General features: G+C 51.8%; 1 protein-coding gene across 2 annotated transcripts in view; it reads right to left on the reverse strand.

Annotated features, from left to right (window-relative positions):
- LOC135197288 (integrator complex subunit 1-like) overlaps window positions 1-27,036 on the reverse strand; it is a 58,720-nt gene extending 31,684 nt beyond the window's left edge. For both annotated transcript variants that reach the window (XM_064224421.1, XM_064224420.1), the window contains exon 1: window positions 26,700-27,036. In XM_064224421.1, coding sequence (XP_064080491.1) covers window positions 26,700-26,850 — 151 coding nt within the window. In that variant the 5' untranslated portion in view covers window positions 26,851-27,036. The remainder of the gene's footprint in view (window positions 1-26,699) is intronic.
- Between the last annotated feature and the right edge of the window lie 283 nt (window positions 27,037-27,319).

Genomic DNA, 27,319 nt, shown 5'->3' on the forward strand with positions numbered 1-27,319 from the left:
CACTACACTTTCACTGACATCGAAAGCACTAACTTTGTCTGTAAGTCGCGTATCTGGTCGCCCATGGAGAAAGGCAGCGACACTTTCACAATATTTGTTCGTTCGTCTCCTCTCGAGTACAGCAGCGGGCGGCAGAGATAACTGGGGAGAAGGAATACCAATTTAACATTAGCAAGGGAGCTGGAGAGGAAATACAAATACTCCTTTTACTCGAGAATGTGACTTTTCACTACGAGAAACAGACTCTTACACGATCTTTTCTCAAGTCTCTCAACCAATTTTAATAAAGACCCTTCCATCCTTCTTCGATAAATTCTCAATTCAATGCATCTATTTTACCAAGTAAACACATGCTCCCCTACACACTCTTACAAACGGGTATGAGGGCGACCGAAAGCCTTCGGCAATCTTACCTTACCACCCTCTTCTACACACCTCTAAACAAACTCCAGAGTCAGGACATCTTAAGACAATCCAAAGGAATGACCAAGCTAACGTTCGAGACAATACCAAAATCCAAGATCAGTCAGAAACGAGAAATGACATTCTAGCAGGAACCACAACAATGTTGCCGGTTCGGCTGGCAGAGAAAACTCTGGCCCTGGCCAAATTGGGAACGGTCTAGCCTAGCGCCACGGTAAACGGGGTGGTGGTGCCTGAAAACTACTAATAGGTCACTAGCGATTGCGCGAGTTTGAAAATTTCTGCCAGGGAACAGAGAATATAGCATATATATACCTGCCAGGTAAGTGTATACATTAAAAACCTAATTTAGAGTAAGGTGACAGAGGTAAGCATAAGAAATCGGCTGTGAAAACAGGCCAAAGCTAACCTTTCCTAGAAAGACATGACCTTCCTAATGCGACTGTGCTCTACTAGCTGGGGGATCTTTGCGGGCCCCCACCCAGGTAACACTACCGTGGAATAAATGGCAAAATATAAAAGACGGCAAAAATCTTGATGAAAGTAAATTTGCCATTGATGTGAGGGGGGTGGGGGGTCGAACGTCGGGAACTGGTTCCATAGATGAAAACAAACCTAACCTTTCCTAGAATGTCACGTTCTGACCTAACCAAACCTGGTATCTCTCCACACCTGACCTTCCTGACCTAACCAAATCTAGTAGTATATTTATCCAAATCTTCCCTTCCTAACCTAACCTAATCTAGTATAGAGTTCAAAAGTAAATTATGGGTTAATTACCTACAGCCAACAGACAAAAACTAATGTCACATTGTTAATAAGCAACCAAAATACTATAAGAAACTGCACTTTTCAAAGAAATAGTATCCGCCAAGGTCACATTTCCCACCTTTTTAGAAAAAATTAATAAATTAGACTACCAGACGTCAAAAACTTGAAAGGGTAAAAGAAGCTTTCCCCCGCATTCCCAACAGGTACCCCTTACTGTAGGATAGAGTTCAAAGGTAAATTACGGGTTAATTACATCCAACCGACAAAAACTAGGGGAAACAACCAACTGGACCAGCCGATCCAGTTTTCACATTGTGTGGCTCCACCCTTTGTAAAAGTACTTTAACACGTCCTGACACCGGAGATGGGCACCAGTCACGAGTCATCAGTGGTGAGAGCAACAGCTCGAGACCTCTAGTATCCTTTCAAAGTAAGTATTTTCTCCAAAGTTAAAAATTACAGTCATATTCTAAGATTAAACAGAGGTTAATGAAAGTCTAGCCATGTGCAGAACAAACATACCTCCATGACGCTTTCAAAATTTTTACTTACAACTTCAAATATTTAAAAGATTGACGCCATCTCGATGTTTGCGGAGTCGCATGTATCAATAAACTTTCCATTCCATGTGCTAAATCCAAACACCACTTGTACCCATAGACGCTAGGGCAGTTTCATCACAAAAATTATAAACAAAAACAAAAACCAGGGGTTATCCAAGGAAACTATGAATTTTTGGTAGAAGAAGAAGAAGAAAGAAGCGTGCACTAGATAATTATTTAAATAAATATAGTCCAAACGGCAGTTATAGGTCATTGAATTGCATAAATTTTTTTTACTCAGTCATGATTATTAATTTGAAAAATTTGGTGTTGGAAAGTAAAAGATTCCTGACTAAATATCAACAGTTTTGCTTTGTGAAACAGTTACCTACGGCGTTGTTCGCACTCTTCTATTTCAGGTTGCCAATTGGTATTGTTTACCTCCAATACTGGGTATAAGACTTAACACAAAAACTGGGGAAATAAGTGAAATTGGCATGATCTATTTGTAGTATCCTATACATTTTCAGAGCAATTCTATCATTATGCATTACTATGATAAACTAGAATTCCTGAGAACAGATTGTAAATGCCTCGGCATATGTGTGAAGCTCACTAAATTGGCAACCATTAGTCATTTTCCCGTCTGCTCGTATCTTCTTTAGGAAAATCTGTAACTTTTTGGGGTTAATTTTTGGGTTTTTGCCAAAAAAGAAAAGATAATAGACACGATATAAATAAACATTTGACGTGAACACAGTAAAGTTAAACTATATAATGCTCTAAAGAAACAATTAAGGGGAATAAATGGACTTGCACCTCATACAACGCTGTACTCGGTGCTGGCCCGCAACTGTGCTTTGTGGATCTATCTGTGAAACACTTAGGCAGAGGAATCGCCAACATAGTTCAAGTGCAATTTGGAGTGAATTAAGACCAAAATGCAATTTGTGAACAGTGTATTTTCCTAATATACAAACCTGAGGTCCTTTAACAAAGGAAGTAGCTAGCGGCAGTGGAGACGGTAGTTAAGCTTCGAACAAGGGGGAACGGTAGTTAACTGCTTGTCCCGATAGTTAGCCGCCGCGCGAACTGGGAGGTAACAAATCACTTTTGCTTTTGGGCCCATGCAAAATACGCAGCGGTGAGGGGTGGCTATGAGGAGGGACTTTATGTTAAAGGACCTCAGGTTTGTTATTTAGGAAAAATGCAATTTTCGACAAAATTGTCTTGTTCCGATACTGTTAATACAACCCTCGGTCCTTAACAATAGGGAAGACTCACTTCTGGTGGGTGGAATCTGAGTCTTTTGATGAACAGACTGTGTTCGTCCATCCTGGAATGCCTCCCTGGTCGTAAAGAGCGAGGGAGGGATCCAAGCCTCTGTCCGTTGATCGGGGTGTGCAACGCCAGATCAACGGTCCAGACCTTCTGGCCGAGAAGTACTAAGAGAGAGGCAAAGCGTTATCTCTTCGGTACCAGCATTGTAAGACTTTTTCCTTACATGAGCAAATGTAAAGTAATGGGTTGTCTCATGTTTGGCATCCACTTTCTTCCCCTGTGGAGAAAGTGGTGGATATTTACTCCTATCTTTAATAATTAAATTTCTATAGTTAAAGAGATAGGATGGAAGCTCTGGTCGAATAGCCTTACCTGCATCGGACTCCTTTCCAGGCAAAGGAACGGACCGTATCCCTCTCGCCCAAGGTAGGAGGTAGAAAAAGATGGTGAAAGAGAAGCCATGGTCACTCTCTCATTACACGCATTCATTCTCCCAGGTCATACCAGGAATCGATGCTGTTCTGCCTGTGGGTGCTGGGTAAGCTTACACAAGTGTTGAGCAGCCACCACAGGTCCCAAGGGGAAAAAGGTATCCAAGGACTTGTGGGCAATATCCCGAAGTAGAAGGACGTGAGGTGTCGTTGGCCAAGGACAACTGGCCTTCAGGGACCTGCGCCCGGAGAAGTCTACGGAACGCTAAGGAAACGGGGGGTTCCGATACCTCGACTTCGTGGCTCTCGGAACGGAAGCGTACGGATGTCGTCGCTACCAATCAGCTTAGTACGCTCTCCTGATCACCTCACGTAGCCAGAAAGGAAAAGCGTGTTACTTGGAGGACTCATTTCTTGTGACCCCAGTGCTAACGAAGAGGCGTCGGACACTCAGGCCTGAAGATGTCGAGGTTTCTCTTCAGATAGCGCCGTAGCGCCCTCACAGGACAAAGCAGCATCTCATCCGCATCGTTATCTGTTAAAGTCCAGCAGGTGAGGGGACGTGAAAGACTCGAACCTGTCGTCAGGATGACGGATAGAGTTTAGCTACGGAAGTCGGGACGAAACGAGCGTCACAGATCCCCCAGCCTCTGGTTATGTTCACATCATAAGAAAGGCCATGTAGTTCCCCTACTCTCTTACGCCGGATGCCAGGGCCAGCAAGAAAGAGGGTCTGAGGGTCCAGATCCCGTCTGACGACTCTCGGAGTGGCTCGAACGGTTGTTCGAGTCAGACTCCTAAGGACGAGAAGTCACGTCCACGCAGGGGGGGCCTGAGTTCCCCGGGTGGGCAAGACCTTCGAAGCTCCTCATTAGCAAGGATATCTCGAAAGAATTCGTGATGTACATTTCCCCTCAGTTTTAGACGAGGAGCCAGAGCGGCTCTATATCCCCTTGACTGTGGGTACTGAGAGGAGCTTCTCCGGCGAAGAAACACGAGGAAATCCGCTACCTGCTGAAGAGTGGCGCTGAGGGAGGACAACCCTGTCTACGGGGACACCAACACACATAAGACGGCCCACTTCCCCTGGTATACAGCTGCAGAGGACTGTCTGACGTGGTCCAGCCTACTCTGTTTGCTGCGCTACGAGGAAAAGCCTCTCGTTCGCAGAGAGTGGTGGGTAACAGCCAGCCGTGAGTTGAAGGAGACTGGATCTGCGCAGGTGGTACCGTTCTACGTGTGCGGCTAGAAGGTTGTGCCAGTTGGTAGCTCTCTCGGTGCGTCTGCAAGCAGAGCCAGCAGGTCCGGATACCAATACGGCTTGCGGCCGTTTGGGAGCCACCAGGATCATTCTGAGATTGGGATGTGACCAGCGCTCGACTGATCACCTTCCGAATCAGACGAAGGGAGGAAAGTGGTGTAAGCGAAGAGGGTGTCCCAGGGGTGTTGCGGATGAGCGTCCTCTGGCAGCTGCCCATGGGTCCGGCTACGGCCGAGAAGAACACCTGTATCTTCCTGTTGTGACGTGGTGGCGAACAGGTCTACGTACGTGTCGCCCCCACAGGTGAAGAGCCTTTCCGCCACATTGGTGTAGGAGGACCATTCGGCTTTTTTTTTCTTGTTTTTTTTTTGGTCACTATCACATTGATCCAGACGCTGAGCTTGTCTGCTACTACATTCTTCTTGCCTGGAATGGAGCGTGCTGACAGCGTTAATAGTGAGCCGTGGCCCACTCGTGCACTGCACCGTCAACTGATGAGAGCGGAAGAGACACTATCCCCCCCCTGCTTGTTGACATATGCCACTACTGTGGTGTGTCGCACATCAACACCACTGAGTGTCCCACCAAGCGGTCCCGAAACTCTTGGAGAGCGTTGAACGACGCCTTGAGTTCCAGGACATGATGTGAAGGTGCTTCTCTGATGGTCCCACACACCTGCAGTAGCAACTCTCCAGGTGGTGCGCCCCATCCCTCGGTCGATGCGTCTGAGAACAGAAGCATTTCCGGGGGGGCGAGTGCGTATGGGCACTCCTCTTAAGAGGTCTTGTCGTCGAGCCACCAGGCTAGGTCCTGCCTCACCTTGTCCGTGATCGCCACGCGGAAAGTAAGGAGGATCCTTGGCCGAGGACCAACTTCCATTAGCCTCCACTGGAGGAAAGAGACCGCAGGTGAAGACGCCCGTGATGGACTTAACTTCGCGAGTGACGACAGTGTGGAACCTACGATCACGACTTGCCATTTCGCTGTGCTGCTGTTCCTGCCGCGACAGGAACCGGCCGGCTGCCTACCTGAATTTGCTGATACGCAAGTCTAGCGGAAAGGACTTGCCTGCTACCCGTATCTATCAGCATACCAGGTACTTCATCTTCTGCTTGGGTTCGAGATCGGAACTTCTCGTATAGTTATCCACGATCCCAGATCGCGACAAAAACTTGAGGAGTCGATCTCGTACTGTAGCAACTGCGAGCGGGAGCTCGCCAGGACCAGGCCAATCGTCGAGATACCTCAGAGACTAACCCGTTCTCGAATGGGCCCAAGCCGACACCAGAGTGAACACTCGCACGTGACACCTGGGGCGGTTGAGAGAACAAACAAAGTGCCTGGGAATTGGTACACCGTCCGTCGGAAGATGAAGCGAGTACTTTCTGGAGGGAATTGATGGATGGGTATTTGAAAATAACGCGTCCTTCAGGTCCACCGGAAAGCATGAAAATCGTTTCCCCCTTGACGATTCGAGCACTGAGCGTGCCGACTCCATTCGTGAACCACGCGTCGTGCGAATGAAGCGGTTCAGGGGAGAGACGATCTATCACCGGGCGCCAGCCACCCGATGCCGTCTGATTTCCACTAGGAAGAGGCGCTGTAAAAGCCTGGGTGGACTGGTCTCCACGATTCTACAGCTAGTTTCGCCAGCTATGTTCTGATCTCCTGTCGAAAGAGCGTTTGTCCCTTTGCTGATCCCCGGAACATAGGGTACTGTAGATGGACCGGTGGGGAGATGAGGGGGGCCGAGACTCGAAGGGTAAGTAGAAATCCCTCCCGAAGGACGTTCTTACTATCCAGTTCTCGGCGCCGTAGCGCTGCCAGTCGCCCAATGCTCGCCAGGCACCCCCCCACTTCGGCAGCAGGCAGGTGAAGGCGGGAACGCCGTACCTAAGGTTTTCCCTCTCGTTTCGACTTCTTTTCCACCACACCTCGGGGGAAAGGGAGGGTTGGGAGGAGGGTGATTGCGGCTCCTCTCGCAGAAAGTCGAAACAACTGGGGTCTTCACCACGGGGTTTTTGGACGGTTGCAACCGTCTAGCCGCCGTGGGAAGCGACTAGCCAAGCTCTTTGGTTTGGCCCCGCAGTACTCGAGTGTTGCCCAGGAAAACCTTCGAGACTGCCTGGTGGACTAAGCGGTCACTCGCGTCAGTGCGCCGCCGTTCCACGCAGAGTTCACCATCTCTCAGGAAAGAGAGCTGTGGAACTCCTAAGAGGTCCATTTCTTAGCCCGAGTGCGACCTCACGCCCAGCCCCCCTTGGTCACTCGGGTAAGGACTGAGTCCCAGCACGAAGAACCAAGTTGGCCCACAGGTTAGCAGTCGATGGGCGAGGATAGACGAATTGCTCTTCCTCCAGACTGGCACAGTCTCCTGAGGAAGCGTCGTCTCGGACGAGCCAGAACTTCCCCCGGAGCCGGGCGCCACCTTGGATATTGTGAGGGACCACAAATCCAACCAGGAAAACTGCCTGGAATGCTTGCCATAGCGGTTAGCTTCCAGGGCAAGTGCCTCCTGCTGCGAGAACCATAGTTCTACGACAGGAGCTGCTGCAGGGACACACCTGGCAGTCAGCTCGCAACTCGGGTAACCTGTTTTCGGTGCCAGTATCGGGTACTCTGATGGCACGTAGAAACGCTCTTGCCGCTGTAGAGGAGAGGAAGCAGTTTAAGGAACGTCCGGATTTTAGCGAGTCCTCCCGTCTGAGACGAGATTCTCCACCTGATCCAGGACTGAGTCCGCCAGCTCTCGATCGTGGCAACCACATCATCATTTTGGGCTCCCTCTTGGACCCCAAAATGACCCGTAGCCGGGACGTGGGCTATGATGGTAGGTAGCGGCGATCCTTCCGGCGAGGCCATTATGCAGACGCATCGCTTAATGACTTCGCGAAGTTCCTCTGTATCCTCGGGAGTCACAGCGTCCTGTGGCGTAGGACCGTCCAGTCCTCCAAAAGAGCATATGCCCCTCGCATATCTCATTCAGAAGAGGAAACAGCGACAGACCCCTGACGGTCGCTCAAATACTTGACGCGTACGCCTGTCAGGTCCTAAGACCGTGCCTGAGCCGTACGGCGTCATAGCTGGGCACCGATCGGGGCACCCTCTCGTGATCGCTCCTTGGTACCTCTTGTCCTCCCGGTATAAGCCCGAGGAGGTTTTGAAGGTACAGGAGAGGCAGACGGACGCTCCCCCCGCGCTCGCTGGAGGACCAGCGTGCGTAGAGGGGTCTTGCGCACGATCGTCAAACGCGGGTGCGACGGTCTAGCAGCAGGCTAGCGTCGCCGCTCGCCTGGGCGATTGGCTCGGCTGAGAACGTCTGAGATCCTGCTCTCTAGCGTCCGGCGAGCTGCCGCTGGTAACCCGTCTCGCCCTGGTTCCCATCGGGAGCGGTGGACCGGGTGACCTGCTAAGGCTCCCTTTGCGTCGGAGACCGGCCAGCGTATTCCGGCGCGTTCTAAACCGCTGGTACTAAGCCGGGGCTGGGTACGGGCGGCCGTGGGGACTCCTCCTCGCCTCAACCCGTGGACCGAGTCAGTGAACAGTCACTTCAGCCCGACAGCCGGCTGGTCGATGCGAGAGTTTTTGCCGTCCAGTGGGCTGGCGAGAGTCGTTCGGTGCACGACTACTCGACAGTCTTCTGCTTCCGTTGCCGCGTCTTGACGGCAGAGCGAGTCGTGTCGTCGAAACTTGGCCTGGTACGGTCTCTTTAGAAGAGGCGTTCCACTCGGTGACTTCTGCGACACGAGAAGCAGCCGAGACGGAAACCTGGCTTAGCGGCGGAAACCACTAGTACCAGGTGAGGCACGCACCAGCCGAAGATGAGCACCTCTGTCCCCCGTCGACTTCTTCATGGTTGCAGAAGAAGCGACGGGCCCGCACCCGCTGAAGGAACAGGAGGACCAGCAGAAGAGCTCCCAGCTCGCCTGAGCGAAGCCGGCCCTTAGAAGATCTCCGAAGGGAGTCTTCTTAGGGGGGGAGGAGGCAACCTTCATTCTTCTTTCGGCTGTTTGGCCTTAGAAGTCGAAGGGGAAAAGGAGAGGCAGCAGACGACGAAGAGACGATGAAGACGGATGCGACACCTTCTTCCTCTTCACTCTTCTCTTCGCCAGGCTCCGCAGGACAGACGTCAGGTCTTCCATCCAGGAGGGAGAGGGGCAGTTGCCGAAGCAACAGGCCCGACTGCACCTGTCCGGAAGGACCTGAGACTGTTACACAACACAGCAGCGGGGGAACGGCAGGAACCAGGTCGGAAACAGCAGGAACAGCAGGGAACATCTGAAAATTGAATGGTACCTGAAATGGAAAAGGTCGCTGGAGCGGCCACAGGTACGGCAGGCACGGCAGGTACTAAGGGAGAGCAGGCGTCCTGTCGGACAGTCACCGTACATCCGTTGTCACTGGCGGCCGTCCAGGGGGTGTCTATTGGGGCAGCGGAGTCCGGTGGTCGGCAAGGAAAAATCCAGGGGTGGTGCATCGTCCTCTTTTGGAACGGCGGCAATAGGTTTTTGACTGCCACCGTGGGTGTCACCGACATTATGTGACGGCCGTATATACAGATGTGGTGGCATGCTCATTACGCCAGGGGTAGTTAATGGGTCGTCGTGGTGGTCACCGCACCATGACGTGACCACGGGCCCCGACCCCCCCGCCAACCGCTGTATCAACCCCTGGGCATTGCTGGGCACTCCCTGCGTCCCAGCGAATCCCACACCTGTCCCCAAGTCGTCCTTCGCTGCTGCACAACCTGCGTAAGCGAGAGTCGGGTTAATAGGAGGGGCTTCCCCGCGCCTGGGGGGCGAAATTCCCCCCCAGAGCGGACAGAAGACCCCGAATACAACTGTACCTGTCCCGGGGCAGCGGGCGCCCTCCTCCACACTCGACGGATCGAGAGAGGAAAAGGACTCCGCTTACTCCCACACGCAGGGGAAGGCGCAAAAACCGTGGGGGCTGGCCGGCGAGGCAGGAAAGAGGACGAAGTGTCCGTCACCAAAGGAGTCACTGGACTTTCCCGATGATTCTTGGCCGGCCTAAGTTCTCTTCTTGCCCTCGTACAGCACCCCACTGCGCCTCGGACCATTCATTACAAAACCATACATCGCTCTACGGAGGAGAGCACTCTCGCCCTCGACAACGAGTACAAACCTGACCGGGGGTCCACCCTCCAAAAGGACCTGAAACCCCCCCACATTTACGTCCCTCCAGCCCGGGACACACTTACGGCGACTGGAGGGCGCTGGTGACGGTGATGATGTGATGAACATTTTCAATTTCCCTATGATTCACCATTGTAATCAATGAAAAGAGACAAAAAGTACTTACTATCACTCATGATACACAGAAATAGAAACCAAATACTCAAAATTGAAGCAAACGACAAGCGGGCAGAGACGATGGCGAACACGTCCCCTTCCCACACACGCCGAAAGCAAAAGTGATTTGTTACCTCCCAGTCTGCGCGGCGCCTGCGACTGTATCGGACAAGCAGTTAAGGAACTAACCGTTCTCCCCTTGTTCGAAGGCTTACGACCGTTTCCAGCCGCCGCTAGCTAACTTCCTATTGTTAAAGGACCGAGGGTTTGTATACGTAGCGGAACAAAATGTATAAATACATCAAAATAAGCACTTATGAGTTCAGTTGTGAGGAGTAAGGATTAAACCCAACGGTTACAAGGTAAAAATGACTTTCAGTTCAAACCATGATCCCGGGAATAAGAAGTTTCATACTTTCATTAATAGGGTAAAACAAATCATGGACGATCCACCATCATCACGTGGCCGGGTCTTATTCACTCCGATATTTACTTGGTTGAAACAAGAATACAATTACAACTCTAAGCATACCATTCAAAAAATGAAGTTTTACAACTAATGTGATATATTGAAAGCCCCATACGAAACTAAAATAAGCATGTGAGATCTTCGTTAAAATATGTTTTCAAAGCATTTGAAATCCAACATGGCGGCAGTCATGTGGCTGGCCAGTCCTAATCACGGAATATCCGCCATCTTGTTCCCAGCTTCCCAGCCACTCATTTGAACAATGTTAGCAGATATAATGTAAACGTTTATGACCTTACTCAAGATTGCAGTTGTAATCAGCACAATAAAACATTTTGTGCCGATATTAGTGAAGTAGAAAACTTGTTATTCCCGGGGTTGGCTGGGGGTCATGCTTGAAACTGAATTCAGTTTACCTGTAATTGGTGGGTTTATCCTTTCTGCCAGCCACAACTGAAACTCCACAGTGTTATTTGATTGTAATTATACACATTATTGGTATTAATTCACTCCACATTTCACTGAAACCATGTTGCTGTTCCCTGGTTCCAAGCGCTCACTCCACAAACACAGTTCCGAGGCCCGCAGCAGACAATGACAATTTGTCCACAAATTGCATTTTCCTAACTATACAACATGAGGATCCTTTTACAATAGGAAGGTACTAGCGGCAGCTGATAGGTCGTAAGCTTTCGAACAAGGGGTTCGGTTAGTTAACTGCTTTGTCCGACAAGGCGCCGCTGCGCGCGAGGTAGGTAAACAAATCACTTTTGCTTTTGGCCCCAAGCAAAAACTGCAGAGCTGAGGGTGGCATTGAGGTGGGGCTATGTGTAAAAGGACCTCAGGTTTGTATAGTTAGGAAAAATGCAATTTTGGACAAATTGTTCATTTGTTCCTACACGGCATAACAAAACCTTCGGTCCTTTACAATTAGGAATACTCACTTCTTGGTGAGGTGGAAATCTGAGGTCTTTTGTGAACAGGAACTGGTGTTCGCCCAAACCCTTGGAAGCATCCTGGTTCGTAAAGAGCGAGGGAGGATCCAAGCCTCTGTCCTCGATTGATCGGGGTCGCACCGCCAGGATCAATGGTCAGACCTATGGGACCAGTACTAAGAGAGGGGCATGCGCATCTCTTCGTACAGCAAGTGCAAAGAAACTTGTCCTGACAGGAGCAAATATAAAGTCATGGGTTTGACTCTTGTCGGCATCCACTTCCCCCCCTTGTAGAAGGAAGTGGTGGATATTCTGCTCCTATCCCTAGTGAAAGGGATAGGATGGGGCTCTGTTCATATAGCTCACCGGCATCTCGTCCTTATCCAGCAGGGTAATGACCGTATCCCCTCTACCCACAGGTAGAGGGGTAGAAAAAGATAGAAAGAGAAGCAGTCACTTTCTCATTCACTATCTATTCATACAGTCACACCAGGACTCGATGCTGTTCAGCCTGCTAGGGTCTGGGTTAGCTACACAACGTGTTGAGCAGCCACCACGGGTCCTAAGGAAAACGATCCAAGGACCTGTGGGCAATATCCAAAAGGTAGAAGGAGGTGCCAGAGTCTGGTTGTACCAGACCCCTGCCTTCAGCCTGCGCCACGGAGAAGTTCTTGTGTAACTCGAGGGAGTGTACTTCTAGGTCATCTTGGTGCTGACGAAGAGTCTTCAACACTCCGCCTGGGATGTCGAGTTTTCTTCAGAAAGCGCGGTGCGCTTCACAGGACAAAGCAGATCTCCTTCACATCGAAGGCGGGAATGAAGTTCCAGTTAGGGAGGGGACTGTGAAGGACTCTAACCGATCGTCAGGAACCGAAGGGTTCAGAGTCTTCGCTACGAATTCGGTACGAAATCGAGCGTCACGAATCCCCATCCCCTGGATGCTTGACTTCGCAGGCAAAGTCATGCAATTACCTCAGAGGGGGAAAAGAAGGGAATTGTCGTATGACCTATCCCTCTTCTCGACTTCGGTGATGTCCTGTACCCATACTGGTCTATCCGTCTGCAGCGAAGTTGTTGTTCTCGGTAGTGGATAGGACACCGACACTCAATGTTGGGTGTCGATGGTATGGGTACTGTGACAAGCCGTTAGGACGAAGAAAAGATTGTTATGGAACAACCGAACTAAGTCCACAGCGAAGTTCGTAACAGACTTGGGCGCTCTGACAGCTGCCTACTGACTGCGTTCGGTAGGAGGCAGTTGTCCAAGCACCCGAGCAAGTCACGTGACCTTGCGCCTTAACAGGGTTATGCCAAGAGACTAAACAAATAATTTGTTCGTCACCGATGCCAGAAGGCAAGGTGATGACTCTCTTAAGGCATGTGACCCAACAGCGAAAGTCAATTGCCTTCTAGAGACCGAGGTCCTTGATGGCAAGATATCATCATAGTATAGTTGATTCTCGGGTAAGGAGAAACAACACTATGTGACGTTGAAGACGAAGGTGTACAGAAAATGCAACCTACGTCTTCACAGCTGAACCGAGAGAGGATCTCAAGATTCTGAACCTGTGCTACAAAGACTGAGAACGCTAACCGCTATTGATTGCTGTCGGTGAGGATCGTAGTTGCAATAAAAGCGGAGCGCTTCCAGTAATGAAGACAAGACAGGGAACTACTGCCTGAAGAACTGCTTCTCATGGGCTGAACATTTGGAAGTAGAGCTGTCAGGTCGGAGAGTAGGCGATGTCTTCTGACATATCTGTTAATTCGGGGCGAGCAATGAAATTGCACACCTACGAATACGAGATATTTTGAAGACAAACTCAGATGTCTGCAAAAATCATTCGCATTATCGCAGTGCGATGCAGCGGTTGACTAGTACAGACTTCTGTTACCGTGCGGTAAACAGAAAGATGAAAGAGTCCAAGAGATATCTCTGTTGAAAATTCTCGCAATGTCGAAGGCGATGAAATCGAGCGTCACAGCAGTAGATGGTCCTTCATTATTGCGAGAATCCCCGTTAATCAGAGACCTAAGTCCATGATTGTTGGGCAGAGATACGGTTCGGTAGTCAATCCAACCAGGGGAGAGAGAGACGTAACCGACCGTGCATCTCCGAGACCTAGCTGATACTGAGCCGCTATCAGGCAGTTCAATACGCAGTAGTCTCGGTGACTCGTCATCCTGAGTTGCCAGGTAATCCATTATTCCACGAAGGAATGCGTTCGGCTAGAAACCATCGAGCATAAATAATACGCTCGAGCAATTATATAACCGCCAAACGGATTTCGGTAAATACAAAAGCTGATTTGGTTGTCATGACAATACCAAGTATCTAAAATCGAAACTGATAACGGCTGGGAGGTTGCAGGCAACCCCGAGTTGCAGTTCAATTAAGATACAATTCGTCGCGGTCACAAACCGTAGAGTTAACTACGGTATGCGCCTACCCCACGGGACAATTCAAACTGTTAAAGAATCATGTCGCGAGGGTAATATACGTAGTATATTTGTAGGTTCTGTACCACGACTCCATCCTAAATCTTTCCCCTCGAGGAATGAGAATAAGGATTGGAGATCGACCGCCTTCGTTCTCTAGTCAAGAGAGTGAAGGAGAAGTCTTTCCCAAAGGAAAGCTTCAATGGTGAACAGAATACCGAAGACGATAGTTCAAGCCAAACTGGAAGTTCCCGTCCGTTCTTCTCTATTCCAGGTTAAGCGGCCTACTGTGAGATACTCTCTTTCAGCAGCAGTCTTTCTTCCAAATGCTAGAAATTACAGGAATTCGAGCATAAGCGAGGTTCCCGATTATCGTTGTAACAATTATCGGGGATTCTCGCTCACTTTGGACCGTGGTCTGCCTGAGTGTTTGGAGATCGTAAAAAAACTCGAACACTCTGAGTGCGCTAGAAATTCCGTAGAATTCTAAGCACTCTGCGAAACCCCCACCGAATTCGTCAGATGATATCGGCTGGTGGTCCTCTCGATTCCCGTAGAATCGAGATCTAGCAGTTGGAGAAGAAAAGGAGCAGCCATCGCCTTACGGCGATGGCCTCTCAGAGCCTGGGAAAAACGTATCGTCAGGAGAAAACGTTTTCCCAGAGGAGGGTTACGAACTCATACTGTAGGTAAGTGTCTGCCGCCACTGTGAACGTCGTCTGGGGTGGGGTTGATCGACACCTGACAGTAGAGAGCCGATACCGCTCCGACTCATTCCAGTCCTGTCGAGGTCGAAACCTCAGGAGGACGAAGGGGGTATTTAAATACGGTGTCGAAGACACGTATAAACGCCTCTGTCGCAGTAGAGGAGGTGAAGTAGCTTGTTCGACCGTCAGAACTGAGAGAGCCTTCTTGTCCGGAGACGAGAGACTACTGGTTCAACACAGTCGGCAAGCTCCGATCGCGGCCGACCCACCGTCGATTTGGGTTCCCTCTCGGGCCCCAAAACGACTCGAGCCGAGACGTGGCTCTGCTGGTGGGGGAGCGAGCGGCGATCCTTCCCCGAGGTCATTGTGCTGACGAATCAGCGCCAGTAACCTCGGCAAAGTTCCTCTGGATCTCGGAAGTCACAGCATCTTGCAGAGTGGGACGTTTAAGCCCTTCGAACAAGAGCATTCGAGAACCTTCCTCCTAAGAAGGGGGAACAGCGACAGCCCTCTCGGTCTTCCCCATCCACTTGCGCATACGTCCTGGTCGGTCCAAGAACCGTGCCTGGCACGTAGGGCGTCGGTGGTTGGGATCATGAGGGGCGCACCCCTCACGATCACTCCTCAATACCTCGCCTCCCGGTGTAACCCGAGGAGGTGAAGGTACGGGAGAGGCAGACCTGACGCTCCCTCGTCGCTCGCTGGCAGAACCAGCAGGAGGGTTGGAGAAGGCTGCAGGCGATCGTCAACCCGCGGTGACGATCGAGCTGCAGGCCTGGTCGAACCGTCTCGCTGTGGAGAACGGCTGGACTGAGCACAGCGGCCCCGATATCGAGTGTCAGAAGAGCTGGTGCTGGTTGCCGTTCCCGATCGCTCTCTGTGAGAGCGACGGTTCAGGCGACCTGCAGGCTCCACTGTCGCAGTGAGACCGGTGCTTGTCCTCACGGCACGTCACGTCGCTGTTCCAGCCGTGGCTGGCACCGCGAAACGAACGGGAGGACCTCTTCCAGCCTCAGCCCGTGGTCGGTCGTGGGACCGTCACGTCCCACCCCGGGTAGCCAGCTGTTCACGCGAGAGTGAGAGCTGGTCTGGTGAGAGTCGCATGAGCGGCTGTCACCAGTCTTCCGCCCAGTGCCGTGAACTGACGCTGAGCGGACCTCAGAGGTCTGGTTCCTGGCTGCACGGTCGTGGTAGGCGACCGTACAATCGGTACCCGGCGAACGAGAGGGCCGAGACGGACCCTGATGCAGTGGCAGAACCACTGACACCAGGCGAGGAAGTACCGGTGTTAGCCGGTACCCCTCTGTGGTCCCCGTAGTCTTCTTCCTTGCGGAAGAAGAAGAGACGGGCCCCGCTCCCGAAGGAGCAGGAGGGACCAGCGGAAGGAACCCTCCCGTCCCACCGAGGTGAGACGGGTCCCGAGAAGCTCCCGAGGGAGACTTCTTAGGAGGGAGGAGGCGACCTTCTTCTTCTCGGCTGTAAAGCCTTAGAAGTCGAAGGGGAAGAGGCGGCGGCCGACGACGATGAAGAAGATGAAGACGACGACCACGACACCTTCCTCCTCTTCTTCGTCAGCTTCCTCAGGACAGACGTAAGATCTGCTATCCAGGGCGGAGCCGGGGCTGCTGTAGCCGAAGCCACAGGGCCGGACGCACCTGTACAGACAGACCAAAGTCTGGGGTAGTACCACCACGAACAGGGACGACATCAGCAGGTATGGGCATCCAGGAACAGCAGGCACGGCCAGCACATCATCGGTAGGGACAGCAGCGCAGCAACGGCAGGAACAGCCAGCGCAGCAACGGCAGGGAGGGCCAGCCAGCGCAGCAACTGCATGGACAGTCAGCCCAGAATCGGCAGGTACGGCAGGCAGCACCGGAAACACAGGAAGTGGAGCAGCAGCCAGCAACATCCTGGTACCGGCGGCAGGTCCAGGGGCGAGTTCTAGGGCAGCGGAAGTGTGGTCGCTGCAGCGCGGCAACCACGAGCGGCGGCGGCACGCCCCCCTCTCGGTACGGCGAACGGCACTTCACAGCGGCTGTAGGCAAGACTGTTACCACGTGAGGCGAGTACACCAGGTGAGGAGGGACGTCGTCACCTGGTTGCGTGGTCACCACTCCATGGGTGGACCGCAGTAGGCCAGACATAGAACCGCAGCCCCTGGACACCAGCACGCTCTGCAATTGGAAGGACGCCCATACCTCACCAAGGTCCACCCTCGTGGCAGTAGCACCTGCGGAAATAATAGTAGTATCGATTAATGGGGGGGAAAAGGGGGGGAAATCCCCTCGTGCTGGGGTTTGATCCCTCCCGAACGAGTGGAAGACCCCTAATACAAATGTACATCGGGCACCGAGCGCCCTCCCCCGCGTCGACGGATCGGGCGAGGAGAAGAACGCCGATAACCTCCCCCCCCCCCAGGGGAAGAGTCATCTGTGGGAACTGAGCGGGGGGGGTCTCGTTCCCCACCCCCGCACAGTCCCCATGTACCCAACAACAAAATAAGAGCCCTAGAGCAATCGTGCCATCGGCACGAATACAAGGCATAAGGATCAATTCCCTGACTGAGCGGAAACTTGAACCAAATAAAATTGATGCAATCAATAATAAGGAACAAAATGAAAATGCATCTTGCAAAACGATTCACTTTCACAATGAATAAGGGCTCGGATCGAGCGCATTTGCGCCCTCGGTACCGAGCGCAAGGGTGAAAGGTTCATTCCTTACCTTTATGGATCAAGGTTTCTGGAAACCTTGATCCATAATGAAATGATGCAATCAACAAATATATGAAAATGAAAAGACTACTGCGCTTGCGATTTCACTTCATACAAATAAAAAGGGGAAGGATCAATTCCCGTGAATAGCGGAACATTGATCCCAGTCAAACAATGCAATCTCAATAAAAAAATGAAAATGAAAAAGAACTGCACTTGCGATTTCACTTCATTCAAATTTAAAAAGGGGGAAGGATCAATCTCCGGGCAAGCTCGGAAACGATCCAAAATGAGTATTGCTACAATAAAAAATAATATATGAAAATGAAAAAAGAATACTGTACTTGCGATCCACTTTCATACTGAATAAGTTTCCGTGCCGAGCGCATTCGTTCGGCAACGGGCATACAGGTCAAAAAATTATAAATGAAAAGAGCACTTACTTACGATTTTCATCTACACATTTCCAACCCAATATACGCTCGGAGCGAGCGCTCCCGCCCTCGGCACCGAGCATACACAATACGAGGATCATTCTGGGAAAATGAATTCCGCAATTACGCCCTTCAGTCCCGGCACTCGGGTAATTCGGAGGCGTTGTGAACCAAGATCCTTTAATTCACAATTGAATTCAATGAAATGATTGTACTTACAATTCAGTTTCACTAGATACATAGAAAAAGAAAAACACAATCATGCGAAAGCAAACGACGATGAAGCGGGCAGAGAGCGATGATACACGTCCACACGCCAGCAGCGAAAGCAAAAGTGATTGTTTACCTACAGTCGCGCGCGCGCGCGCCTGTCGGACAAGCAGTTAACTACCGAACCCCTTGTTCGAAAGCTTACGACCTATCCAGCTGCCGCTAGTACCTTCCTATTGTAAAACGGACCGAAGGTTGTATGCCGTGTCGGAACAAAACACTGTTTATGATGTGCAAAGCTTTATTCCCTTAATTGTTTACTTTACTCATTATTTAGTTTAACTTTACTTTGTTATTTCAAAATGACAATTTGTCTAAAATTGCATTTTTCCTAACTATACAAACCTGAGGTCCTTTTACAATAGGAAGGTACTAGCGGCAGCTGGATAGGTCGTAAGCTTTCGAACAAGGGGTTCGGTAGTTAACTGCTTGTTCCGACAGGCGCGCGCGCGCGACTGGGAGGTAAACAAATCACTTTTGCTTTTGGCCCAAGCAAAAACTGCAGAGTGAGGGGTGGCATGAGGTGGGACTATTGTGTAAAAGGACCTCAGGTTTGTATAGTTAGGAAAAATGCAATTTTAGACAAATTGTCATTTGTTCCGACACGGCATACAAACCTTCGGTCCTTTTACAATAGGAAGACTCACTTCTTGGTGGGAGGAATCTGAGTCTTTTGTGAACAGACTGTGTCGCCCAACCTTGGAAGCCTCCCTGGTCGTTAAGAGCGAGGGAGGGATCCAAGCCTCTGTCCGATTGATCGGGGTGTGCACCGCAGGATCAATGGTCAGACCTCTGGACCGAGTACTAAGAGAGAGGCATGCGTATCTCTTCGTACCAGCAATGTAAGAACTGTTCCTGTACAGGAGCAAATATAAAGTCATGGGTTTGACTCTTGTAGGCATCCACTTCCCCCACCCCCCCTTGTAGAAGGAAGTGGTGGATTACTGCTCCTATCCCTAGTGAAAGGGATAGGATGGGGCTCTGTCATATAGCTCACCTGCATCTCGTCCTCATCCAGCGTAGTGACGACCATGGCCTCTGCCCACAGGTAGAGGGGAAGGAAAAGATGGGAAAGAGAGAGCCAGTCACTCACTCACTCACATCCATCCACACAGTCACACCAGGACTCGATGCTGTTCAGCCTGCGAGGGTCTGGGTTAGCTACACAACTTGTGAGCAGCCACCACGGGTCCCAAGGAAAAATGTATCCAAGGACCTGTGGGCAATATCCGAAGGTAGAAGGACGTAAAGGTAGTCTGGTTAGACCAGACCCCTGCCTTCAGGACCTGCGCCACGGAGAAGTTCTTACGGAACGCCCAACGACGGGCCAATACTTCTGACTTCGTGAGCTCTCGGACGGGACGTACGGATGTCGTCACTACCATCAGGCCTCATACGCCCTCCTGATGACCTCACGCAGCCAGAAAGAAAGAGTGTTCTTGGATACCTCTTTCTTGGTGACCCCGGTGCTAACGAAGAGGCGTCGACACTCAGGCCTGAGGTGTCGAGTTCTCTTCAGATAGCGCCGTAGCGCCCTCACAGGACAGAGCAGCATCTCATCCGCATCATTATCGGTGAAGTCCATTAGGGAGGGAATCGTGGAATGACTCGAACCTGTCGTCAGGGACCGACGGTTTCTGAGTCTTCGCAACGAAGTTCGGGACGAAATCGAGCGTCACGGATCCCCATCCCCTGGAGTGTCGTACATCATAGGAAAGGACCATGAAGTTCCCCTACTCTCTTCGCCGATGCCAGGGCCAGCAAGAAGAGGGTCTTGAGGGTCAGATCCCTGTCTGACGACTCCCGGAGTGGCTCGAACGGCGTTCGAGTCAAACTCCTAAGGACGAGAGTCACATCCCACGCAGGGGGCCTGAGTTCCCTGGGTGGGCAAGGGAAACCTTTCGAAGCTCCTCATAAGCAAGGAAATCTCGAACGAGTTCGAGATGTCCAACCCCCTCAGTTCATGGACGAGCGCCAAGGAAGCTCTGTATCCTTTGACTGTGGGGACTGAGAGGAGCTTCTCTCGGCGAAGAAAAACGAGAGATGAAATCCGCTACCTGCTGAAGAGTGGCTCTGAGAGGAGATAGACCCCGTCTACGACACCAACCACAGAAGGACGGCCCACTTCCCCTGGTACACAGCTGCAGAGGACTGACGGACGTTTCCAGCCATCTCTGTTGCTGCGCTACGAGAAAAGCCTCTCGTTCGCAAGAGATGGTGGATAACAGCCAGCCAGTGAAGACGTAGGGACTGGACTGCTCGGTGGTACCGCTCGACGTGTGGCTGGGCGAGAAGGTTGTGCCAAGGGGGAATCTCTCTCGGTCCTCGCGAGAAGAACCAGCAGGTCCGGATACCAAATGGCCTGTGGCCACTTGGGAGCCACCAGGATCATCCTGAGATTCGGGGGTGACCAGTGCTCGACTGATCACCTTGCGAATCAGGCTGAACGGGGGAAAGGCATAGGCGAAGAGGTTGTCCCACGGGGTGTTTGAAGAGCGTCCTCTGCAGCTGCGCCCATGGGTCCGGCACGGCCGAGAAGAACACCTGGAGCTTCCTGTTGTGCCGGGTGGCGAACAGATCCACGACTGGTCGCCCCCACAGGTCGAAGAGCCTTTCCGCCACGTCCTGGTGTAGAGACCATTCGGTCCCTATCACCTGAGATCCCTGACGGCTGAGCGTGTCTGCTACTACATTCCTCTTCCCTGGAATGTAGCGTGCCGACAGCTCTATTGAGTGTGCCTGAGCCCACTCGTGCACCTGCCGAGTCAACTGGTACAACGGGAGAGACACTAGGCCCCCCTGTTTGTTGACGTAAGCCACCACCGTGGTGTTGTCGCACATCAACACCACTGAGTGTCCCATCAAGCGGTCCTGAAAATCTTCTTGGAGAGCGAGAAACGCTGCCTTGAGTTCCAGTACATTGATGTGAAGGTGCTTGTCGTTCTCGTCCCACACTCCTGAAGTCAGCAACTCCTCCAGGTGTGCGCCCCATCCCTCGGTCGATGCGTCTGAGAACAGCTGGCATGTCCGGGGGGGAGTGCGCAGAGGCACTCCTCTTTAAGAGGTTCCTGTCGTCCAGCCACCAGGCTAGGTCCTGCCTCACCTCCTGTGTCAGTGACAACTGGAAAGCTTGGGGGATCCGTCGCCTGCGACCAACTCTCCATTAGTCTCCACTGAAGAGACCGCAGGGTGAAGACGCCCGTGAGGGACTAACTTCTCGAGCGACGGACAGGTGTCCGATCACGACTTGCCATCGCTGAGCTACCTGTCCTGCCGAGACAGGACTGGTTGGCTGCCTCTCTGAATCTGCTGATCCGCGAGTCTGCGGGGAAGACTCGCCCTGCTACCGTGTCGATCAGCATACCCAGGTACTTAATCCTCTGTTCTGGGCTCGAGATCGGACTTCTCGAAGTTCACCACGATCCCAGATCGTGGCAGAACTCGAGCAGTCGATCCACCCTGTCCTGTAGCAACTGCGGAGCGGTTAGAGCTCGCCAGGACTAACCCAATCGTCGAGATACCTCATCAGACGTTATCCCGTGCGAATGGGCCCAAGCAGACACCAGAGTGAACACTCGCTGTGAACACCTGTGGGGCGGTTGAGAGACCGAAGCACAGTGCCCTGAACTGGTACACCGTCCCGTCGAGGATGAAGCGGAGGTACTTTCTGGAGGACTGATGAATGGGTATTTGGAAATACGCATCCTTCAAGTCCACTGAAAGCATGAAATCGTTCTCCCTGATGGAGTCGAGCACTGAGCGTGCCGTCTCCATCGTGAACCGGGTCTGGCGAACAAACCGGTTCAGGGGAGAGAGATCTATCACCGGGCGCAGCCTCCCGTAGACTTTTCCACCAGGAAGAGTCGACTGTAAAAGCCCGGTGACTGATCCGTGACGATCTCTACAGCTCTCTTGCTCAGCATGGTCTTTATCTCCTGTCTCAGTGCTACGTCCTTCGATGACCCTGGAACGTACGACTGCTGTTGGACCGGGTTGGAGGTGAGGGGTGGCCGAGATTCGAAGGGTAATAGATATCCCTCCCGAAGGACATCTACAATTCCAGGTCTCGGCGCCGTAGCGCTGCCAAGTTGCCCAATGGCTGGCCAGGCACCCCCCCACTTCCGGCAGCAGGTGAGGGGGAACGCCGTCCCTAGCGTTTCCCCCCTTTCTTCGACTTCTTCCCAGAGCCTCACGGGATGAGGAGGGCTGGAGGGAGGAGGGCTGGTTACGGCTCCCCTTGCCAGAAGTCGAAGAAGACAGAGTCATTCCCCCGTGGGCTTCGACGCAGCAACCGTCTTAGCCGCCGAGGAAGCGCTAGCCGAGCTCTTAGACTTGGCCGTAGTCCGAGGCTGCCCAGAAGCCTTCGAGACTGCCTGGTGAACCAGACGGTCAACTGTCGTCAGTGCGCCGTCTGTCCACCGCAGCGTCCACCATCTCTCCTGGGAAGAGAGACGTGGAACTCCGTAGAGGTCCGTTTCGAAGTCCCAACGCCGCTTCACGCCCGGCCGCTCTGAAAGAAAACCCGAGTAAGGACAGCGTTCCCTTCGTCGGAGAACCAGGTTGGCCCACAGGTTCACCGTCTGGTGGGCAAGGAAGGAGATGGCTCTTCCCCCAGACTGGCAAATTCTCCTGAAGGCCGAGTCATCTTCGGGAGAAATTCCCCCGGAGTTGGCTGCGACCTTAGATACTGTGAGGGACCACAGATCTAGCCAGGAGACGGCCTGGAAAGCTGCCATGGCGGTAGATTCCAAGCCGAGAGCCTCTTGCTGCGAGAACCACAGGTTCTCGGACAGGAGCTGTTGCAGAGACACACCGGAGTCAGCCTAGCTAACTCCGGTTCACCTTTTGGTGCTTTGGGCGGCATCGGGTCCTCAGATGGCACGTAAAACCGCCGCTGTCGTAGCAGAGGAGGTGGAAGCAGCTTGCTCGACCTGCCAGACTTGAGCGAACCGTCTTGTCCGGAGACAAGCGATTCAACCTGGTCCAGCACTGAGTCCGCAAGCTCCGAACGCGGCAAACCCACCGTCGGTCTGGGTTCCCTCTTCGGGCCCCAGAACGACTCGAGCCGGGACGTGGGCTCGGATGGTGGGAGCGGCGATCCTTCCCCGAGGTCGTTGTGCTGACGAATCAGCGCAATAACCTCGGCAAAGTTCCTCTGGATCTCAGGGGGACTGCATCCTGCGGAGTTGGACGTCCAGTCCCTCAAACAGGAGCACCTCCCGAGACCCTCCTCCCTCAAGGAGAGGAGCAGCGACAGCCCCCTCTCGGTCTCCTCCAACCACCTGTGCGTACGACCTGGCTGGTCCGAGAACCGAGCCTGGTGCGTACGACGCGGTGGGTCGGGATCCTGAGGGGCGCACCCCTCACGATCACTCCTCAATACCTCGCCCCTCCCGGTGTAACCCGCCCAGAGGAGGTTGAAGGTATGGGAGAGGAAGACCTGACGCTCTCTCCTCGCTCGCTGGTAGAACCAGTGGGCTTGGAGGACTGCAGGCGATCGCCAACCCGCGGGTGGCGATCGAGCTGCAGACCTAGTCGAGCCGTCTCGCTGTGGAGAACGGCTGGACCGAGAACAGCGGCCCCGGTCTGGGTCGTGTGTCAGAGGAGCTGGTGCTGGTCGCCGTACCCGATCGCTCTCTGTGAGAGCGACGGTCAGGCGACCGGCGAGCTCCACTGTCACGGTGAGATCGGTGGCGTATCCTCACGGTGCGTCAGTTCGCTGGTACCAGCCGTGGCTGGTGCCGGCGAACTGGGGGACCTCTTCCCAGCCTCAGCCCGGTGGCCGGTCATGGACCGTCACGTCCGCCCGGGTAGCCAGCTGCTCGCCGCGAGAGCGAGAGCTGGCCTGGTGAGAGTCGCTTGTGAGCGGCTGTCACCAGTCTTCCGCTCCGTGCCGTGAACCTGACGCTGAGCGGACTCAGAGGTCTGGTTCCTGGCTGCACGGTCGCTGGGTAGGTCGACCGTACACTCGGTACCTCTCGCGAACGATGCGGTCCGAGCAGGACCCTGCTGCGCTGCCAGAAACCACGACAGCAGGTGAGGAAGTGCCGGTGTTAGCCGGCACCCCTCTGGTCCCCGTAGTCTTCTTCCTTGCGGGAGAAGAGACGGGTCCTGCGCCCGAAGGGAAGCAGGGCGACCAGCGGAAGAAGAAACCCCCCGTCTCACCAGAGCGAGACGGGCCCTTAGAAGTTCCCGAAGGAGACTTCTTAGGGGGGGGGGAGGCGACCTTCTTCTTCTTCGGCGGGGAGCCTTAGAAGAAGAAGGGGAAGAGGCGGCAGACGACGACGACGACGAAGAAGACGATGAAGACGACGACGACACCTTCCTCCTCTTCTTCTTCTTCTTCGTCAACCTCCTCAGGACCGACGTCAGATCTGTCATCCAGGACGGAACCGGGGCTGCTGTTACCGAAGCAACAGGGCCCGGACGTACCTGTCCGAACAGACCCGCATCGGGAGCAGCGGCGCCAGGAAACAGGAACAAACATCAGCAGGTGCGAACATCACAGGAACGGCAGACGAGACAGCAGGAGCAGGTACAGGTACAGCACGGTGGTCACGGCAGGTACGGCAGACTGTGTGGGCGGTACAGGTGGTCGAACCAGCGGCACAGACATCCCTAGGTACCGGTGGGAGGTCCAGGGGCGAGCTCTTCGGGCACATGAAGTCCGGTCGCGGCAGCACGGCAAACCCAGGTGGTGGCGGCATCACACTCCCCCTAGTTACGGCGACTGGCCCACCCCTGCACCGATGTAGTGGGTGTTACAGAGAACCGAGTGCTGGGTGTACACCAGGTGAGGAGGTGAAGCATAGCCAGGGGTTGTAAGGGTCGTGGTGGTGGTCGTGACCGTTGCATGGGTGACCGCCACGGAGCCAGCGAGATGATAGAGCAGCCCCTGGACACTCGGCACGCCCTGCAGCCCCAACGATGCCCACACCTGTCCGAGGTCATCCTTCGCGGCAACCGCACCTGAGGAGGCAAAAGTCGGGTGATTAGAAGGATCCTCTACCCGTTCGCGCGAAGACGAACGGATAGAGGACCCAGAGTACAACTCTACGTCAGGGTATCTAGCGCCCTCCTCCACACTCGACACGTCAGGAGAGGAGAAGGACCTAGACACCATGAATTCTAGTTGTCTAGTAATGCTATAAGATAAAATTGCTTTAATATTTATGCATATATACTTCCAATGCATAGGCTAATTTCACCAATTTCCACATTTTGTGTAAGTCTTATACCCAGTTTGGAGGGTGAACACATACCAATTGGCAACAGAGAGAGAGAGAGAAAGGGAGGTGAAGACAGGAAGAAGGACAGGTGTAGGTTGGGTGGAGAGGGTAGGTGGAGCTTTTTACACGTGTTCGTATCCATTTCTGCATAATGGAGTTTTTGTCTCTTGGTACAAGGACAAGTGTCGTTATTCTTTATGATTAGTGATTCACGATACCCTTATAAATTACGGCACTGGGTGTAATACACTATAGCAAAATCTCGTTCTGATACGAGTGTTCGTTACAGAAATATTGCCAAAAAATGTGCTTGCACTGTTTCTGAAATCCATAGGTAGTAGGTATGCTGCCTAGTTGTCAATCAAGTTTTTTGTAATCAATTATTTTTTACAAGCTAGCTATTGAATAAATTTGTATTTTTCTCAATCAAAACATATGCCCCTCAATGCTAACTTTCCTCTTTTAACAACTTTCTGGTCATTGCAAATTCAGCCCCATTAATTTTTTATGGTGCGAAAACAGACAGAAGCCCAGGGACCGAAAGCGATTGCGTCACACTACGGCAGTAATCCGGCAGTAAAACATCTTCATATATCCAAAAAGTAAATAATAAAGATATATATGCGCATTATGATTATAACAATTACATGAACAGCTGATAACAATCTGCATGAATAACTGGTAAACTGTTCTGCAAGAAAGTTGAGTATAGCAATTCATTTACAAAAGGTACAAAAGTCAAGATGTCATGACGTCATAATAGAGGACTTAAAAGAACGTTCTACTTCCAAAAAATAATTACTTAAATTTGAGTCAGAATCGAGTTACTTTTTCAATAATAAATATTTTCAAATTAATCATCATAAATATGTAAAATATTGATGTTTTACTATTTATCTAAATAATCATCTAGTGCACGCTTCGTCGTCTTCTTCTACCAAAACAGTAGTTTCCTTTAAAACGTCGTGGTTAGGGACCGTGTTCCGATTGTTGTGATGAAAGTGCCCCAGCGTCTATGGGTTCAAGTGGTGTGCGGATTTATCACAGGTAATGGGAAGTTTGTTGACACAAGCGACCCCGCAAACATTGAGATGGCGTCAATCTTCTAAAATATTTAAGCGTAAGTAAAAATTTCGAAAGCGTTTTGGTGAGATTTGCACTGCGTTGGCCACCCTTTTCACTACCCTCTGTTTAAAGCTTTAAATTTGGCCTTAATTTCTAACTTTGGAGAAAATACTTACTTCAAAAGGAGAGTAGAGGTCTTTAGCTCCGTGTCTCACCAACAACAAGTCGTGACTGATGCTCATCTCCGATGTCAGGACGCGTTATAATGTACTTTTTTGGGGATAGTTCACGCTGATTGTACACGGTCCACTCTGTATCCTACGGTTTTTTACCCTAGGTAGTTGCTTAAACCTCGGCTTTGGAAACCTTCTCCAAGGGCTTGTTTGGATACTGAGAGTTCCTCTCACGCCTACCTGCGGACTTCCCGGCGGAATAAGCGGTCGAATGGGCGGACGCCTTGTCGATCTGGGTATCGGTCCGGCCGGGGTTCTTGCCCAAAGTGATTAAGTTGCCAGGCAGGGGGACGTTCTTCGGCTTGGCGCTCCTCGGCCCTTTCCGATCCATCTTACCCTCATTTAACGCCTCTGGCTTGAATTAAGACACTCTAGTCACTTCAGTTTTATAGTTTCGTCGGTGATTTCGACTTAAAATGTCTAATTATAGTCATTTGTTTTGATTTAGAAAGATGGATGGGACTTTCCTTTGGGGCCAACTATCAACAAACGCTTCTTCTTCTCTCTGATTTCTGTAGGGCTGTAGGTGCTCATTCGTGGACCCAAAATACACCATTGTACTACAAAAAAAAAGAGAGAGAAAAAAAACACATATATCATTATAGCTGATATGCTAATACATTAATTCTTTAACGCATGTCATTCCATTTACTAAAGAATTAGTGATTAGTCCATGCCATCACGTGAGGCTTAGTAGCTACTATATATAATCAAACAGATGTCATGAGCTCTCTTGCATTGATATCGATCATCATTATTACAATTTACTCGCAAATGAATTCGATGAATTAACAGTTATC

The sequence above is a fragment of the Macrobrachium nipponense genome, chromosome 18 (assembly GCF_015104395.2).
Source record: "Macrobrachium nipponense isolate FS-2020 chromosome 18, ASM1510439v2, whole genome shotgun sequence".
NCBI lineage: Eukaryota > Metazoa > Arthropoda > Malacostraca > Decapoda > Palaemonidae > Macrobrachium > Macrobrachium nipponense.